The sequence below is a fragment of the Crocodylus siamensis genome, chromosome 6, assembly GCF_052110815.1.
Source record: "Crocodylus siamensis isolate JL-2025a chromosome 6, ASM5211081v1, whole genome shotgun sequence".
Taxonomy (NCBI): Eukaryota; Metazoa; Chordata; order Crocodylia; family Crocodylidae; genus Crocodylus; species Crocodylus siamensis.
The window spans coordinates 192,177-211,740 of record NC_143400.1 but is presented as its reverse complement, the minus strand read 5'-3'; the positions used below and the strand labels follow the sequence as shown (position 1 = coordinate 211,740).

At 46.4% G+C, this 19,564-nt stretch overlaps 1 protein-coding gene across 1 annotated transcript in view; it reads right to left on the bottom strand.

Annotated features, from left to right (window-relative positions):
* PPP1R37 (protein phosphatase 1 regulatory subunit 37) overlaps window positions 1–19,564 on the bottom strand; it is a 71,086-nt gene that overhangs the window by 27,864 nt on the left and 23,658 nt on the right. The window contains exons 3-5 of the mRNA XM_090056082.1: window positions 14,722–14,819; window positions 11,144–11,189; window positions 3,681–3,781 (exon numbers count right to left, since the gene is read on the bottom strand). Of these exons, the coding sequence (XP_089912208.1) occupies window positions 3,681–3,781; window positions 11,144–11,189; window positions 14,722–14,819 (245 nt within the window). The remainder of the gene's footprint in view (window positions 1–3,680; window positions 3,782–11,143; window positions 11,190–14,721; window positions 14,820–19,564) is intronic.

Sequence of the window (19,564 nt, the reverse complement as noted above, 5' to 3'; positions counted from 1 at the left end):
ATCCTGTGGTTAGGTCACTCTTCCCAGCTGTTCCTTTCTGAAAAGCAATGAGCAGCACTTGATTATTCCTCCAAAACCCTGGGGCACTTTTCTGCAGCTCCCCTGAAGCTCATGTGGATTATTCCAGCATGTTGGGGTCTGGGCCATCTGACACTGCTCCACTTCGTTTCCTTTTCCCCTCGGCCCCTGGGCAGGCTGCTCAGGGAAGCTCAAGACACTCTGACCCCTCAGCTGAGACTCAAATACAAGTCAGCAGCCTAGGTATGGACAAGAAGCCAGTGGAGCTCAATGCAAACATGAAATGACCCTGATGTACAGGCTCCGCAGTGGCTCTGGGTGGGATTGATGACAAAGCCAAATTTTCAGCGACTGCAGAGGGAAGAGGACCGAGCCCTGTGGATATTACATGGGACTGAAGAACAGAAGGGGCTGGGTCAGCTTCATCCAGAGAGATGGGGTTACTCCACCCAATTAATTAGAGGGATGTGGGGAAAAAGAGTGCTGTGTCCTGTTGAAAGTTACTCAAGTGACAGCGTCAGACGTGGAGCTCTTGTTTGTCCAGGGAACATGAACAGACCAGCAACAAATAGCACAGACATGCCATCTATCAGTCTTCTGCCGATGAGCCTGACCTCCAGAGGCAGCGCAGAGAGTTCCAACCCATCCACTTTGGAAACTCAGATGCAAGTGAACCGCTTAATGCGTTCTTCCGATTACAGATGAAACAAGTTCCTCAGTTTCATGGGGTACATATGGCACTCACTGTCACTACTTTCTCCTCCAAGAACTATGTGGGGACTCCAATAACGAGGTGTTATTCAGAAACTGGGCAGAGGTGTTTGGAATTAGAGCCTTGCTTAAACATGGGAGTTGCATCAGTTTCATTAAAAAGCTGATTTAAAATGGATTTAGTTAAAATTGTTACAAATCCTGCACTGATCTAACTGGATTACAGCAAGTGTAGCTACTTCAGCCAATTACCAGAATACAGTATCCTGGTATAAACCCACTGCAACACTGACAAATGAATAGCCCTCTCTGACATCCCACCTCCCAGAAGAAAAAACAGTGGCCAGGGTTCTCCTGCAGCTGTCTGCTGGCACAGATATATTGGCAATTCGTGTCAGAGCTATGAACCCCAACAGACAGAACCACGCCAGCAAATCCCCTGTAGTACTAACAGAGTTATGCCTGCAAAGCCACAGCTCAACCACGTAACTTGCTCACAGGGAGATCTTTGCTTGACTGGTACAAAACAGTTTCACTCAGTACAGCTGTTGTGTCCCCAGTAAGACAGCCTGACCAGCACAGAAAAACCCTCCCTCTATATCTGTGAAGGGCTGCAAGTATGGCCATAGCAAAGGGGGCAGAATGGCCTCAGCTGCAGTAGCCTGCAGTAGGATGTGGTTCTCTCTTTCACCTTGCCTCTTGACATCAGCTGCTGTTGCCTGGTTCCTTTCAGACTCAGTCCACAGCAGCTAAGAAGGGCAAGGAAAGACATACTTGGACGTCCATGTGCCGAAAGTTCTAGCCCACAAGAACACGTCTGAACCCTGACAAGTCAGCTACGGGCAAAGTCAACACCCTGTAGCAAGTTCTCACTTTACAAATGAGAAAGATTTCTAAGCCTCTGGACTTGCACTCAGAACTGAAGGTCAGATGGAGACCTTTTTCAAAATGGAACCCTTTTGAATCTGTAACCGGAGACATAAACTGCCTGCCCCAACAAACAAAAATTGAGTTCAATCACTCATCCATATCACACCAAGAGGCCAAAGGATCAACACCACCCACATATTTAAACTGGAAATGGAAAACATCTATGAGTTCATTTGGTCCATACTTAAGAAACAAGGCAGGAGGATTCCCTAGAGAGCTAGGTGGATTTTGCCTAGTTTCAGGATGATGAATACAAAGTTTCTAAGCATGTCATTTGGGAGCTCATGGCTTAACCAACCTCCATCAGAATGTCACCCAACATATAGCCTAAACTATATTAAGAAATCCACCATGGAGATAAAAGGCTGGTCACAGCTGAAGAAGGGATTCTAAGGAATCATTATGTACCAGCAAAAGCTTCTCAATGAGGTAAACATTGTTAATGACCCTCCTTTTGTCTTATGAGGAAATATACCAGAAACATAGTATGTCAACTAGCCTGAAAAACCAATCCGACCTGTCTACAGCATTCATATCATACACTGCAAGAAGTATTGGATGGTCATCTCATTTCTGTTCTTCCCATCCACAGGAAGTGTAATGGTACCAAGTGCAAGGTCATTTACACAAGCTAAAACCAAAAATTTCCTAGTCTTAACTGGGAACTAATCCATTTGAAAGAGAATAGTAGGAGAAAAACCTGGATATACCAGTTGATCACAGGTGAGTGTGAACTGCTAGCATGACACAGCCATGAAGAGAAAGACCAATGTAATCCTAGATTGCATCAGAAGTATTTTTAGTAGACAGGAAAGCATCACTGGTCCTAAGTATCTCAAGCATGAAGAAAAAAAAAACTCTAATAAAGATGATTTGCACTTCTAAAGACAATGAAATATTAACACTTACCCTTCCTTTAACTATAAGACTAAATTCTATCTTGGTAGCAGCTAACTTTGAAGATTTCTGGACATCTCCACTTTCCCATAGTCAGTCAGGCTTCACTGTGACCCGCAAGAAGAGCCACTTATAAAGTGAGAGGACCTACAATTAGTCCCCACCCCCTTAACTCCAAACATGACCCATGGTAACCTGGAAGCTTTGGGAGATTAGATACTAATGACTACAGAGAAGAGATGCAGAGGACTGACGTGGTAGTAAAGAATCAGCTCTGTTTTCAAGGGAACAAGGCTGAGATGGCAACTTGGCATCTGGGAGATTTCACTTGCCTCACTGTTTAAGAGGCAGGAGGTTGGCATGAACTTCAGGCACATCTGTACAGAAGAGTTGGGTGGAGTGATCACAGAGATAAGAAGCGGCCCAAAGCAGAAGTATACCGAAGTGGCCCAAAGCTGTACTCGATCTCCAATCTTTAAGAGCAAAATTACCAAATGGGTCAGTGGTGAAATAAGCTACTAAAAGCATAAGCCCAGGTCTTGACCTTAAAGGGTTACTGCAGCATGGTCCCACTGTACCAAAGCAGCTAAAGATGCATCCATCCTTCACTTACCCATTGGGACCTACAGGATAATTTTGCAGTGAGAGGCATCCCCTAATCACACCTAGATAACACGTCGATCATGAACAAAGAGCTTGTTCTGCAAGCTAACGCAGCACAAAAGTTCAGAATGAGAAATCTGAACTCAGCTTCCAGCCAGGAAAGAGCCTTCCGGACACCTTTGATCATCTGAAAAGAATGTTCATACCTATCCCTAATTCACAATGATTTGGGATCTTACTTTGAGCTCCACTTGAATCCTGGCCATCTGGACTCTGGAAGCATAGAGACAGCAAGAACAAGAAAATGTGTACGTGAGAACAAGAAAGGGGATAACACCAAGTGCAATATAATGTCAAGCGATGGTCTTAATTTGGATGTTCCCATCCAGCTGTTCACTAACCTGTGTGCACAAGAGCTCAGAACTGGACAACGCTGGACAACACAGAAAAAGCAGGCAGACTTCTCTCAGGCTTGGAGACAAAAGGCTATGATAAGTGAGGTAACGGGAACTGTAACTTACATCTTCATCCAAGTTTGTTTGCTCCAAATCAACAATTTTGAACTGGACCCGTTTGAAAATCTCTTCTAGCGCCTCGCAGGCTTTGTAGTCTAGTTTTTCTCCTGGAAAAAACAAACAAAAACAAAACCAAAGATTAGAAGAGCCAACAGTAAGCTTCTTGTAGACTGACATGTAACAGCACCAAAAATAATACAACTCTGAACTGTTGGGACACAGAAGGCAAGGAATGGTAGGAGAGACTAATCTTTCTCTTCCTTCATTTGGGATTAGCCAGCTGCTGTTTGTCCAGGTAAGACTTTAAAATAGTATTAAAAAGACTTTTTATTATAAACAAATGAAAAAACACACCTGGGACTAGAGAACTCTAAGGTGTTTTCCATTCCTCAACAGCATACGTTGCACGTACCAACCCCAAATTCTACAGATTACACAGATGTTGGGGAAAATGAACACAAGACGACTGCTTATGCTGGCTCATTAGCATAATGCAAAAACATTCATTTCTTGATTTTAGACCAAGTGCTGGTGACACCCCTGAGACATATTCAACAGTCAGTCAAAGGTATCAATGGAGGCCACACCATACAGACTGAACATGTAAATATTTCACAGAGATCATCCTCCACTAACAGGGACACAGAATTGACATGTTTGCCACTGCCAATGCCTAGGATCCTTTGGTCAGGTCATCATAAGCAAAGTAGCTCGGCAAAACCACATAATTTTATTAGTAATCCCATCATCTGATTCACTGCATTATGACCTGGCACACATGCAATGAGCAGCACAGCTCACATCCAAGTGTAGCAGCAAGGCCTCCCATTCATATTTTTAGTTTTGGATCCAATACAAACCAGGACGCGCAGCAGCGTAAGAGGAAGCCATCAACACCACAATTCACGCAATTTGAACAGGCAGAAAAAGCCAGAACTCCAATTACGGTTAAAAATGCACGTGGCCGAGTGCTTTAAAAATAGAAGTCTGAAGTCAGATTCCTAAAGCCATATTTAGATTCACAAAACCATGGCCTGATTACCGGAGTAGCTGAACATTTCCACACCACTGATATGCATATCAGAGTGGCGAGGAGTCTCATACACAAATCAGAGTCCCACTGTACCAGGTAAGGTACCACCCAAACTAAAGGGGGCTGACAAAAGATGACAAATGAATGTAGGCAGACCAGGGTACATTGTAAGACAGGCCACAATCTCAGGATAACAGCAGCCTGTTGTCTTTGCCTTCAAAAATCTGAACAGCAAGAATGGATTTGAAGGGAAGTGCATGAGCTCTGCAGAGGTGAACAGAAGCTCCTCCCTCCTGCGCAGAGGCAGCATGAGATACAACTCATGGGCATCTGCTTCTGCCCAGAACTGAGCTCTTTGACAGAGTGAGAAACAGCAGGCAGAGGGACCTTGAAATGCCTCAGAGAGGACAAGGAGCAGCTTATGTTTGAGTCTCACCTCTCTGAATGGAAACAGCGCTGAGCCTTCCAGAAGTCAAGTGAAAGGCACCTGCAAGATTTCAGTTTGACCAGAGGATCCAGGCCTGCTATGGATCTGAGCAACGAGCACGATAGTGGTGCTTGCATGCAGCAAATCAAGAAATTGAATAATGGAGGGGTGAGTAAGAGCCATGCTGTCCTTGAGCTGACAGCTAGACACATCTACAAACCACAGGGTCAGAAACAGGCCCAGAGTCCAATCTGGCTACACGCAGGCAGGTAAGTCTGCAAAATACCTGCACAGAGACAGGAACTGAATTGTGCTTGCAGGTTAGACTGTCCTTGTTGCAGTTACCAAATGAGGGGCTCTCTCTCCCGTGCTGATTGGTGAGGGGAAAAACCTCATCTTGTGTTCAAGTAAATACCGTAACTAAGGAGTCAAGAAGGGACTGGTTCTGGTTTGGGCAAGGACTATTTCAATGAAGTGCAAAGGCCAGACCCCAGGATGGAGCTGGCACAGAGAACACTAGACAGCAGTTGTAGACAGCACTTCTAGCAAGTATGGGGTAAAAAGGAGAAGGAAGCACTATTCAGGCGTTTTTGTTATTAGACAGAGGAGGCTAAAGCATGTGCATGCTATAAGGGTTGAGGAGAAAAGTAAAGAGGGGACTTGAGTGTTAGATCAGAAGAGAAGTGGAACAGAGTGACCTAGACAAGGGAAGGGTTGAAATGGAGCAGATAATTCCTCCTTTATACCCAAGAAGAAGAAAAATGCAAAAGAACATGGCTGGTTGAAAGGAGAAAGAAGCTCACATCATATTATGTCAGTCTTCTCCCAGAAGAAATCCTGCCAGATCCTGTGCAGGGAGAGACATTTCGGACTGGATTAAACAGCAGATAGAGCCACATACCAGAAAGATGGCAGAGAGGTAGTTCACCAGGTTAGCCTGAAGTCAGGCAGAATGTAGGACATGGGGGGGTGGGGACACACCTTGGAGACAAGCTGCTTTGGAGAGGCATGAACTTTTGGAGGCTATAGCCTACGGTGTCAGATGCTAAGATGGCAGAACTGAAAAGGGAGAACCACAGGTAGCAACGGAAATCAGTCTGGTCTTGGGACTTCTACCAAAGATGCTCTTCAGAGTGCAGGCAGGACCGGAAAAATTCAATGCTCGGGGAGGAGCCAGGGCTGTGAGATGGGAGAATAAACCCAGACAGAAGAGAAAGCAAAAGAAACATGGTGCAGGAGAGCAAAGTAGAGGAAAATCAACCACATCAAGGGGGGAGGGGGGAAGGGAGGGGAGAAGAGAGAAGCAGGGAGCAGACAAGAACCACTACCACCAGCAGACTGGAAGACACAGGAAGGCCAAGGGATACGTGTGGAACAAGAAACCAGGTTATAGTTGGGAGAGGAAGAAATTAAGGTCCCAGTAAGAAAGTCAGACAGCCTCATTTATACATTAGAAGATACTGGTTTAAACAAACACTGAGGGCTGAGTGGCAAAGCACTTATACGGGACATTAAAAAAGAAAAGAAGTCAAGACTACAATAGCTGCCTTGAGACCATTGCCTGGTAATTATACTTTATTCTCACAGCTTTTAAAATGACCGTATGGCCACACAGTTTTCAAACACTAATTTCCTATGCTCTTTGATGCAGGCATGGTCTATTCTAGAGCAGTGGTTTTCAACCTTCTTATCTGTAGACCCCCCAAAAAACTGAACTGTCAATGTGGGTGTTCACATACTTTTGACTGCTCACAGTCATCAACAGCCTGCAGACCCCCAGGGGTCCACGGACCACAGGTTGAAAGCCACAGTGCTAGAACACTGAGGATTCGGTGGAAAAGAAGCTCCACTTCAACCCGTATTAACAGAAGCTCAGGGCACTCTGGGGACACACTGAAAACTAATGTAGGAGTTTATAAAGCATGAATCATCTTCTACCTCCCACCCAGCCACATGCCTCGACTATCTAAACTCCAACCCTTGCTCCGGTTCCCAGTACCAAACGATATAGCCCCACCCCACAGCCAGGCAGGCTCTGCAGTGCTCGGCATTCTGGTGCATTTACAGAGCTCTCTCTAGTGATGACAAATTTCCTGGCAAGCTCTCTGGTGCATAAATCAGTATGCATTTCAGTTGTCTCTCCACCAGCCCTGTAAACACACATGGGAGGTTTTACCCCATTCAGCAAATGATTTGTGTTTCCAGTTCACAGAACTGCTGCCGTCAGTTGTTTAATGCAGTTTCTGAGGCTTCTGGCTTTACTGCCACTTCCTTATTTACATCTCCCTTGGGACCCATCCTCAAAACCACAGGCAGTGTCAACTAAAGGGTTCTGACTGTTTGCATAACCTGCAGCTGTGCAGACCAGCTGCCAACAAATCCTGGGAGCGGGGCAAGGGACAAGTCACATGGGGAGAGCTCTCCGTGACTTACACCTTCTGACCTAAAGGTAGCTCCGGCTCCCCCTGCTCTGCCTTGCCAGGCAGTCTGCTCCACTCTGATCAAAGACCCAGCAAGATCTTACTCACAACTTCGGTGTTTCTCCACCTGACTGCTTAGAGTGATGATTTTTCCATGTTGCATCTAATCAGTTCCAGTGTACCAGGAAACAGTCTGGGCTCGAGTCCGGCTGATCCTACTGATTTCAGTGACAAGCCTGAAAACTTTGGGGGTGGGAGAGGAACCAGGAAGACCCTAGCACTAGGTGAGCAGCAGTTTCGCTCCCTGCTGCGATAGTCTAGAACCAAAGGAATAGGTGATGTACAGCAGCAAACACCTCCAGCATGACAAATCTCCCCCAGCGCAGGCAATGCTAACACTGACAATGACTTATCTTCAGGATGGAAAGAAAGGAAAAGAAATAAAGACAGTGGGGAGCTGCGTGGCACAGAACTGTAGTGGAGGGCAAGGAAGGGGGTCAGGGAGCTTGTGAAGTAGGGCAAGAGACTATGTTAGAAGCCACAGAAGACTACAGAATCATAGATTCAATGAGTCGGAAGGAACCTAGACAGATCATCAAGTCCGACCCCCTGCCATGGGCAGGAAGGAGCACTGGGGGTGGCAGGGGTCATAAGACCCCAGCCAGGTGCCTGTCCAGTCTCCTCTTGAAGATCTCCAAGGAAGGTGAGAGCACCACCTCCCTGGGAAGCCTATTCCAGGCTCTGGCCATCCTTACCGTGAAGTCATTCTTCCTAATATCCAACCTAAACCTCTCCTCCCGCAGCTTGTGGCCATTGTTCCTGGTGACCCCAAGGGGGGCCCTGGGGAACAGACTTTCCCCAAGTCCCTGCTGCTGGCCCCTGATAAGGTTGTAGGCAGCCACAAGATCCCCCCTCAGTCTCCTCTTGCAGAGACTGAAGAGATTCAGGTCCCTCAGCCTCTCCTCATAGGGCTGGCCACGGAGACCCCCAACCATACGAGTGGCCTCCTCTGGACCCTCTCCAGGTTCTCCAAGTCCCTCCTGAAATGCGGCACCCAGAACTGGACACAGGACTCCAGCTGCGGCCTGACCAGCGCTGCGTAGAGGGGGAGCAAGACCTCTCTGGATCTGTTAGTGATGCCCCTGTTGATGCAGGACAGGGTGCGGTCGGCTTTGCCTATTGCTTCGTCGCACTGGCGACTCGACTTCATCCTGGAGTCAATCCTGACTCCAAGATCCCTCTCTGCCTCTGTGCTGCTGAGAGGGTCAGCTCCTAACCTATAACCATAATGCTGGTTTCCTCTCCTCAGGTGCAGTACCCTGCACTTGTCCTTGTTGAACCACATCCTGTTCAGATCGGCCCACTTCTCCAACCTATCCGGGTCTGCCTGGATGCGGTCCCTGCCTGCCGGTGTATTCACTTTACCCCCCAGCTTGGTGTCATCAGCAAACTTGAGCAGGATGCTCTCCACCCCCTCGTCCAGGTGGCTAATGAAGATGTTGAACAGCGCCGGCCCAAGGACCAAGCCCCGGGGGACTCCGCTGCCCACACCCCCCCAGGTCGACATTGACTCATCCACCACCACCCTCCGGGTGCGCCCTTGGAGCCAGTCTGCCACCCATGCGACTGCATTCGTCCATGCTGCAGCCCTGCAGCTTGCCCACCAGAATTGGGTGGGACACTGTGTCGAAGGCCTGCTGGAAGTCCAAGAAGACGGCATCGACTTCCTCCTTCCCATCTAAGCTCTTTGTTACCTGGTCACAGAAAGAGACCAGGTTGGTCAGGCAGGATCGGCCTGGCACGAACCCGTGCTGGTTACCCCTCAGCATCGCTTCCCCTGCAGGGATCTCACAAATGTGGCCCTTGATCATTTTTTCAAAGACTTTCCCCAGGACAGAAGTGAGGCTGACTGCCCTGTAGTTGCCAGGCTCTTCCTTCCTCCCCTTCTTGAAAATAGGGATGACATTGGCCCTTTTCCAGTCCTCAGGGACTTGGCCTGAGCACCAAGAGTCCTCGAACAGCTGTGCCAATGGCTCCGCAATGACACCAGCCAATTCTCTCAGCACCCGCAGGTGAAGGTCATCCGGGCCCGCCGACTTGGACACATCTAAGCCCTCCAGGTAATCCTTAACTAGAAGTTGGCTTGGCCCAGAGAAGCAGCAAGGTGTGCACCTCTCCAGCGGTATTTGTCACCTCAATGAGAAAAAGCCACAAAACATGTTCATTTAGCTAGGTTTCTCCCTAGGCAATGGTCTTGGATCCACTTGGCTTAAAGAGCTCAGGGATATGCCCTTCAATTTCTTCAGCCTAAATCTAGATGCATGGTTTCTGGCTGCATTGTATCAGTTATGGGCCCCATTCAAATGGCAGTCATGACTGTGCGCAGGAATTTTTAAACGAGCCTTAAGTGACTTAGGAAAACAAAAACATGGGATCTGATTCCCTGAGTCAGCAGATGCTTTGGAAACTACTTTTGACCTTGTGACATGCCATTCCCCAAGGCAGCTGCTCAGCTCCACAGCTGTCTGCTCACAGGTTGCAATGTTTCTTCCACTACCTAGACTTCTGCCAACGTGTCTTTGGTCTCACCCTTTGGTTCCAAGCGTCCAGCTTATGAACTTTTGTTCCCAATTGCACCTTATAAAGCTGTTGGGTAGATTTCCCTTGGGCACAAGGATAGTGAGGTCAGAGAGGGAGTGGGTGTTCTGTGAGCTTTTTTGGTCCTTTGTTTAATTATAAAGTTGAAATGAACAATTTTGTTATGCTCACAAGAGCTGCTGAAGAGAAACAAGACTCCTAACCCAGGACCCGCCATCTCCTGGCAAAAAAGCAAGAAAACCAAGAGCTTTGAGTTACTTTCATTTGAACAGTTTTATTGGGAACACACCTTTGTGTGCACACACACGAGTAAGGCTGTTATTCTGATAACCACACTAAAACCAAGAAGATCAATCCATCAACAGTGATCTTTGGACAATTAGATTTTTTCTCCTGACACTTTTGAATGGCAGATGTAAAAAGTGACCATAGAAACAGCATGATATCCATAAGAAAAATGCTAGTCTCAGCTTCTAGGAGCTGCATGTAGAACACAAGTGACAAGTGGGAAGAGCCTTCAAGAGCAGGTAGAGGTCAGGGCTGAATTAGCAGAAACAGACAATCACTACACAACTGCTGAATAATCAGCTCTTTACTCCTGATAGAGCTCCTGCCTTAGTAAATGGCTTCAGTATGTTCTTTCCTCACATAACTGCTTACTGAACTAAACTCCTGGAAAGAGGGCTGAGAACTGAGATAACAGGATTTGCTGCTACGTAATGGACAAGTTGTTCAGGTTAGTCACCTTCGCTGAATGTGAGCAGTATGAGGTGGGGTTGAATCAAGCTAGATGCAGAAGCACCCTGAGGGAACTTGAAGTCCAATGTTGACAGATGCAGATTATTGTATGACTTTTCCCTTTGCTAACAGCTCAGTAGACCACGAAGCACAGGAAAGGGACTGTACATTACCGCAGGAGCGGGAGCTCTGCCCAGCATGCCGCCAATCTGAGCGTACATGGAGTCATACAGGTGATGAGAAAGAGCCTTACCTTTGAGGTCCAAGCAGTCTATCCTGGGAGCCAGATCCTTAAGCTCCTGTTAAAAGAAACAGCATCAGGTTATACTCTGGAGTAAGTATGGTAACAGAGAAGCAGAAGGCCACAGCACTGTGCTAACACCCCTCCCAGGGATGTTAAGGGAGGTTAGGGGGGAGCAGAGCACATTTTTATGGCTGGGATTGGCCCAATGGAGCCACCATGTCAAAGACACTCATCTGGCAGAGTGGTCAGCCCCAGCAGGTATTGCAGGACAAGCACGGAAGGGTGGAAAGGGCAGGTCAGATCTGAGCCCCTCCCTCTACCTGCTATCTGTGAGGAGAGGAATTCTTTTCTCCTGCACCAGGGTCAAATCCCTGCCCTTAACCATGGGCAGCTTGAAGAAAACTTCCAAGAAGAAGGAGCCAGTCATAGAAGTAGCCAGGGTAGGTCCTGCCACAAGTGCATTCTAGCCCTGGCTATTCTCCTGTGTCTACTGGCAGCTCTGTGCAACCTCTTCCTCACTGGGGCTTTGCCCAACCTCACTGCACCCATCCTTACACTCCCATACCCATTTCTCTTGGGCCCAGCCCTCTCCTTGCCTATGCACTAATCCATTCCCAAACAAAGCCCCACTCAAAGCACTGAGAGAAAGAGCAGGAGTGGGGAAAGAGCTTTCACCACAACAGCAGCCCCTCAATCCCTTTTCACCTCACCCTTTGTCTGTTTGGTCCACTCATGCTGTAAATACTTGGGGGTGCGAGCAGAGGCACAGAGGGTACTGAGCAGTGTACCGAAACTGCAGTGCATAGACCCCCTTTCCTTAAAAACCCTAGAGTAGAGCCATACGGGACTAAGACAGAAGGCGGAGCAGAATTACTCTCTCCTTCAACTCTGATCACTGAAATCTGAAAGGGCAAAGGGCATGGGCCTGTGGCATCCCCTATTATGTTCTAAAGGCAGCGAGGCAGGTCTTTATAGATGGGCATATTCTCTCTGCATACCTCCAAGAATACGTGGCCAGTGAGGAAGAACTCCGGCTGCTTTGAAAAGGAGATGCAAGGGAAAGACGGATCAAGCCACAAAGCTTTTATCCAATTGCTCTGCTAACAGTGGATTTACACTCTTCTTTACGCAGGCAACAGTTATGGTAATGTGAACGGTTTTATTGCTCCAAAAATGTAGGGTCTGTATTTGACAGTGCTCAAATTAGTAAGGAGAATTATTCTGATGGATAATGATCAATGCAGATTGGAAAGTGGTTTCTTAGGTCACCCAAAGAAACTGTTGCAAATGGACATCAGTAAGATGGCTGCTTTGACTCTAGGCTTAAAAATACCAGGTGTAATTAAAGTGTAAAGACTTCTGAAGTTATTTCAAGAAGAACCTATAAGCACGAACCTTCAGCTCAGCATGCCTGGCCCACCGTACAAAGTGTAGTTCCACCTGGGTATCAGAATGCAGCATGCGAAGTAGATGCGTTTTAGAGAAAAACCCTAAACCAGAGTACATGCTGGGGCCCCTGGCAGACATTAATCGTGCAACAGGATTGGAGGAATTTTATCCCAGGTGCCAAAACCAATGCAGCCTACCACATCAGGACATGCGATTTTTGGGACCTGGGACAAGCTTGTTCAGACCCCATCATGTATCTGATGGGGCTCAAGGAACCCAGCACCAGGGAGCAGCTCCCTGACACCAGGTTCCCATGCATCCCTTCAAACTTGCCAGGCCCCAGGGAGCCCAGCATCAGAGAGAGGCTCCCAGGTGTCCTTTCAACTATTATGCTGCATGTTCAAATCAGAGTAGGATACAAGCCAGGCACAAAGACATTCCACATTCAGGGCAGACCATCTGTGGCTGGTTTGCCATTATTATCAGTTGATAAACTGGTTGAATGTGTGGCACGGTACAATTTATTGTGTTAATTGCACAATAAATATGATGTCTGCCCAGGGTCTAGAGCAAAGCTGCTCAACCCCCAGCCTGGGGGCCTGATTTGGCCCACAGAGCCATGTCATCCTGCCAGCAGGGCTCCCCGCAGTAGAAGGGGAGCAATAGCAGCATTAACTGCCACTCCCCTGCTGCCAACTTTCTGGACCCACAGGGAGCTCTGTAGGCTGGACAGCATGGCCCAGCACACTGGATCAGGCATGGGGCCCAATCCAGGTGCACAGGATCCAGGCATCATCCTTGCAGATCCAGCCCATGAACCACTCATTGGGGCCAAAAAGGTTCAGCACCACTGGTCTAGGGCACCTTGGAAAGAACAGTCTGTCTTTACAAAATGAAAGCCTGTGAAACAAGTCCCCTAAGCTCCCCCATATCCAGAAACACATGGGAGGTCCAAGTTGTCAGTCAATTGGCCAAGCAAACAAACAAAGAGAGAGTGAATTATTTTAAAGACAGCTGCACTTTTGCTGTTCAGAAAGACTGTTACCCTGTCAAGAGGGCAAGTCTCTTGGAAGGGTACCTTAAGAATCAGCTTTACCAAGAGACTGTGCAACCTCTGCACATCAACTCAGTAATTCATGAGCACAGAAAGTCTCAAATGAGTAATTGTTATTTTGTAAGCAGTCACATTCTCTCCTCTTCACACATGCCAGCGCAAGGAAGTTTCGAGAATAGAAAACTGATTTCAAAATACCTAAATATTTTGGTCTAGGACATAAATCTAACCTGGTCTTCTGTTTTGTGCAGTTTCCACAAGACAACGTAAGCCTAGCAGCCGCTTTTTGTGCAGTACTACTTAAGACCTTACATAAACTCCCCTCTGCACAAAACACTTCTGAGAACGCAAGCTGATGGGTTAGATCTGTTCTGCCCTGGAAAGGCTAGGACACTTCTGCAGCACTCCCCTGTGCAATCTCATTCCCTCAAGGGCAGCCTGTCATTTCCCTTGGCTCCCTGGCTTCTCACATCAGTTATTCAGTCAGGAATTCTCTCTGGGTATGGACTCTTCTCCTTATCCTTACAATGCCAAAAGTCTCAGAAGAAGTTTACCTGAATTTGCACTAGCCCAGCATTAAATGCAAACATCTAATCACTCTGCAGTTCACTCCCACAGTGATTGTACTGGACCATAATCAATTTTAGCATGAAAATGGTCTCCCTGAAGCCATGTTTGAAAACAACTCAAAAGAGGAACTTGCAGCAGAAAGTGACACAAAACTGTGCACGAGATGTTCAACACATCTTACTGACACTGAACACAAGGGGAGACTTGCTTGTGAGCACTGTGTAGGAAATAAAACACTACAAATGAAGAGGAAATATCCAGACTGTTAATATTTTATTAAATATGCACGACACTGTTCTCTGGGTATTATCACCTCACACCACTATTTCATCTGTTAGAAAACCTGCTCCTGTTGGCAGAAAGCAATGCTATTGTTTTGTTTTCTTTTTTCTCCCATTTGCCCGGCATGCAAAACACAGACGAGTTATTCCAGAAGTCTCAGCATAGCATATAAAGCAGATTTATATTTTTAGTTCTAGATGGACTGGAACTGACTTGTCTAATGTTTCTACATCACTTATAGAACCAGTAGCATTAAACTTGTGGGCTGCCCATGGAAAAAGATGCACTATACCTGTATCTGCTTCAGTAGTTTGGGTATCTGTTTGCAGTTTAATTTCTGACAGGCTTGTTTGTAGGCAGTGATAATTTCCTCAACAGTCACATTCTGAGCTGAAAAAAAATGTAAGGGGTAAAAATTCAGGCTACATTTACATTCGCCAAAAATTAATAAATAAATGTAATCAAACTCCTCTATAAGCTTCTACTATTTGACAGGCACATACATAGGCAATCTGAGCGTGAGGGTCACGTACAACAAACCAAATAGCGTCCTGCCTGGAGTCATCGCAAGTGGCAGCAATATGAAAATTGGACAGTTTGAGGCTGGCACAGGACAGGAATGTCACTTGCTATTTTACTGCCAAGTGTTTGATAATTGCATTAACTCCATACACCTGCCAAGTGCTGTCTCTGCACCATCTCGTTTGTTCATAAATCTGGTTTTCTATGAGGTTGTTTAAATATTTTAAATGATTAAAAAAAAAATAGAACAGAGTACAACCTAGTTCCTTCTAGCTCACACTGTCAGCAAAAGGTAGCTGGGTGGCAAAACTCTTGAAGGTAATAACAAGAAGAAAAAAAAAAGAAAAAAAGAAAGGAAATTCCTGAAGGCAGCTTAGTTAACAAAGATTTTTTAAATACTCCCAAGAGCAAAGCTAGCCTGATCCACTGGCAAGGACAATCCTCGTGGTCAGCTGCTGTGACCTGCAGAACAAAAGAACTTCGTGCAGTGGCCAAGGAACTTCGTGCAGTGACTGATGTACCTGGACAACAACCTGAACTGGAAGGAAAGCCCACCTTTGACCAAGACAGCCACCATTAAACAGAGGAAGCGAGAGAACCTGAGGCATCGGTAAGCAAGCTGCTCCCGTGGTCACTACCCCAGAGTTACATACCTTCATATGCTTTTCATTGTGAACGCAGCAGACTAGCTCCTCACCATCTCAAGTCTTCCACTTAAGGGGCCTTCTGCTATCAGAAATCTCTTTGAAGACAGCCTGGAAGTTGCCCCAACCTCTTCTTTGATAAGCTAAATCAGTGATTCTCAACCAGGGTGCCGCCAAACCAAGTTAAACCCAGAGACTTCTAATAGGAATTCATGGTGTTAAATGTTTTAGTCTTTGAGCTTTTTGCAATGAAATGCTGTATTATTTCTCTAGCCACAAAGAAGAGTTGACATTTTCTGAGGGATGCCTTGAGTCTAGAATGGCTGAGAACCACTCCTTAAGCTTGTTTTACAAGGCCACAAATCTCTCAGTTCTTTTCTGAACTCCCTTCAGGATTGCATCTCCTTTTTAAAGTGGGGACACCAGAGCCAGGCACAACAGCCTCTCACTACTGGCAGTGAGAAGGCATGTCATTGCTGTTGTCCTGCTCAGTATTTCACTATTAATAGATGCAGAAGCAATGCTGGCCCTTACTGAGATAGAATTCCCCATGTGCTGCTATCTACAGCCATCGAGAGTCATCTTCAGGGGGAACTGCTTTCTAGTGCCCATCTTATAAAGTACAGCAACCATCATCTTTGGTTTTGAGACCTAGCAGTGTGCCATGTTGAAATGTGCGTCTGAATGCACGCACCCTTACAAAAGGTGTCCTGTCAGAGATCTTCCCCCATTTTTACCATGCTCTATCAGCTGCACTTCAGCCATGTTTTTATCTTTCCTCATAGAGTGGTGATCAAAACATTGAACAGTGAAGCAAGATCATGCCAGACAAGCCTGGGGAACCCAATACCATTTTATCTATTTGTTGATTACCTCCATGTCAGTTATTCTGTCCCTCCATTTGCAATGCTACAGGTGGTTTACAATAAATTCATTGCGCTGCAAAGTCTCAACTGCCTGAGTAACTCACCTGCAAGAATAAGCAAATGCCACCTGCCATTTCTCTCTTAGAGAAAAATAGAGTTATTGGCCAGGTTTGTGTAGCAGAGTCATGGATTGCTTAGGCCATAATGAACTACTGGATGCACCCATTTAGTTCCCTTTGTAGTACAGGCCATTGAATTTTGCCCACATCTCTTCTATAACTGATCAGACAAAATCTGCAAGTGGACAATGAGAAGGTTAACGGTAAAGTTTCCAAGAAGAACATCATCTGCCTAGCCCAAAATGCTCTCGCCCCGGTCTCCAATAGTCAAAACAGCTCCCTCATATGTCCCGGGAATAGAACATCCCTAGAACTTGACAGAATTAATCTAATGATACCCAGTGGTGTGCACAAATCTTGCCGTCTCAGGTAACAACTTAATCACGGACAGCAGCAGCCAAACATGGAAATAAGGGACATCTTCCCGATGAAATGCTGCAGCAAGGCTCACCACAGTTTATGAACATAAATACTTACGGAATTACATAACTAGTAATGGCTGGTTAGGAGGATTCTTACTTGCCCTTATCTGCAAAGGATGCTTTTTAAGGGTCATTTCATGGGCAGGCAGCAATTATGGGCATATTATTAAACTGAAAGGGTAACCTAATAAGGCACCAAGAGCCGAGCAAAGCTATTTCACATACGTTCTCAAAACCCTGGGATTAAATGACAGCGTGGCTGAACACAGGCCCCAGCACGATTATTATAACGGACAAAAGATTCAGTTCTTAAAAACGCAGCAAATGTACGTCAGGTTTGGATGCACTAGGAGTTAGCAAACAAGAGCTTTGCATTAAAGAACAGTTATTTTGCATGGATCCAATTACAAGATATTAATCCACTGTGAATTACTAGGGCAAAAATGAACCTTGGCTATAAAAAGAGTAATTCCACCACCAATGCAATTATGAGAAAGCACCAGAAATCCCCAGTCACATCTGCCATGCGCATTCAAATACATTTCCCCAGAGCCCAAACAAGTCCTTTTAGAGCACTGTGATAACAGCAGTGCCATGGTACATTACACTTGTATCACTGCCCAAAACAAGCAGGGAGTTAAAGATATTCTGCAGCAGGAGAGCAAGACTAAAGCCTGAATGACAAACACATATCCAGAGAGCTCAGGATTCAGTTTCCCCCACAATGAGCTATTTATATTCCAAATTTCCATGACTTCGTGACTGAGCAAGAGTAGACTGCTACATGCACAGAGAGTACAGATGTTTGTAACAACGTCCAATCAGTGTTCACACAGGTTAAACCCATGTACTGTAAACATCACCCCTCTCCCCAGACTGCCGTTAGCACTGGTTTGGATTGCTCACTGCTGATGAAAGCCTCAGGCAGCTTGCTGGTTTTCATGTTACTTGTCTCCCAACCCTGAACAAGTCAAGGTGCCTTCACAGAGGACTGGCATTCTTGCACGCGATTCTGAGAGACATGCACACCCATACTTTCCAGACACATGTTAAAAACAAGTTATTTTATTCAAGCAGCGGAAAAAATCAGGTTTGGACTTCATTTTGGGTTAGATTTAAGTTGGTCAGAGTTCTTTGAAAGATCAGTTTCTAGTCTGAAGTAGTGCTTTCTTAGATGCGATGAAGGGCAAGGATTTTTGCGAATGAAGTCCTTTCCTGGACCTTCAGGCCAACTGCATGGTGGGATAGACCTAGACAAGCTACTGAATGCTAAACATTCTTCATAGGTCTGCAGAAAGAAGCAGGCGCAGCAATGAGTAATAACTCTGTGGAAGGCTGTGAAACTGGAGAACGGAAAAGTTCCCAGGGGTACCAGACAAGCAATTAACAGAAGGAAAGACAGCTTGACCAGTGGGAAATCACTCCAATGCTACCTTAAATAAGATGAAGGCGGCAAGGGTATCAAGCACTGGGTCTTGTGGTAGTTGGGGAACCGATCCCCCGTGAGGAATCTGGGTCCCAGGCTCAGTCCCCATTCTGCCAAGGCTTTTAGGGCAGGGGCGGGGGAGCAGCCTAGGGCTCCTTCCCACTCATCGAGACCCCAGCTTTTCAGGCTCTCACCTTCCCTTGTTCTCTGCAGCCTTGACTCCATGAATTGGCATCTAGTTTTGCTCCTCAGAGGGGCTTCACCTCCCGTTGGGGGTAGGGGGTGACTGAGGACAACCCAAAGTAGCGAGCAGCACAACAAGTCTCTTCAATGAAGTCATTTACTGGAACAAAGGCCACACTACCATAGGTTCTAGGTCCCTTTCAAAGGGGCTAGGCAGTTCCTCTGCCCCAATCTAGCCCATATAGCTCAAGCTCTGTTGAAGATCCTCAGCTGTTCCCTTTCCAGGCTGCCAAGCTCCCCCAAATTCCTCCACTTCAGTCCTCCAGGCTTTTTCCCCAGGACTTGACAGGCTACTTCCCCAGCCTGCTCTCCCATCGTCACGTTCTTCTCCTCTGGAGACTGCCTGGATACTGGGCATCTCACCTCTGTTGATATGTCAAAGCCATTCAAGACTGTTGGTGATAAAAATCTACCACCGCCCCCGCAGGCAGCCCTGCACTTACTCCTATGTTTTTTTGTGCACAGGCTAAGGAGGCAAACACTGTAATAACATGAACAGAGTTACCACAGAAATAGTGCAACAAAACCTGCAGTCTGTAACACTTCCAAAAAAATAAATAATAATAAAAAAAATAGACTTTAATAAACAAGTTAGGGTTCCTTTTGCCTTTTCCTTTCAAAGCCTTTAAGTTGAAGGGTTTACATGTTTTCCTGTGCAACCAGGCGTTTCCCCAGACTTCCTTTTTCTATAAACGAAAGCTGCGATTTCCATGTAATCACATGCTTGTGGAGCAGGGGCCTTAAGAAGAAAGGCTACTAAATATCATGACTCTCAATTATTTCCAGCTGGAATTAGCAACACCAGAATTTCCCAGACTGTTGGGGAACATGTCAACTTCCTGTGGTCTGTCTTACCCATCCACCGGAGCGCCCTGCTCCCAGAGCTGGGGTCT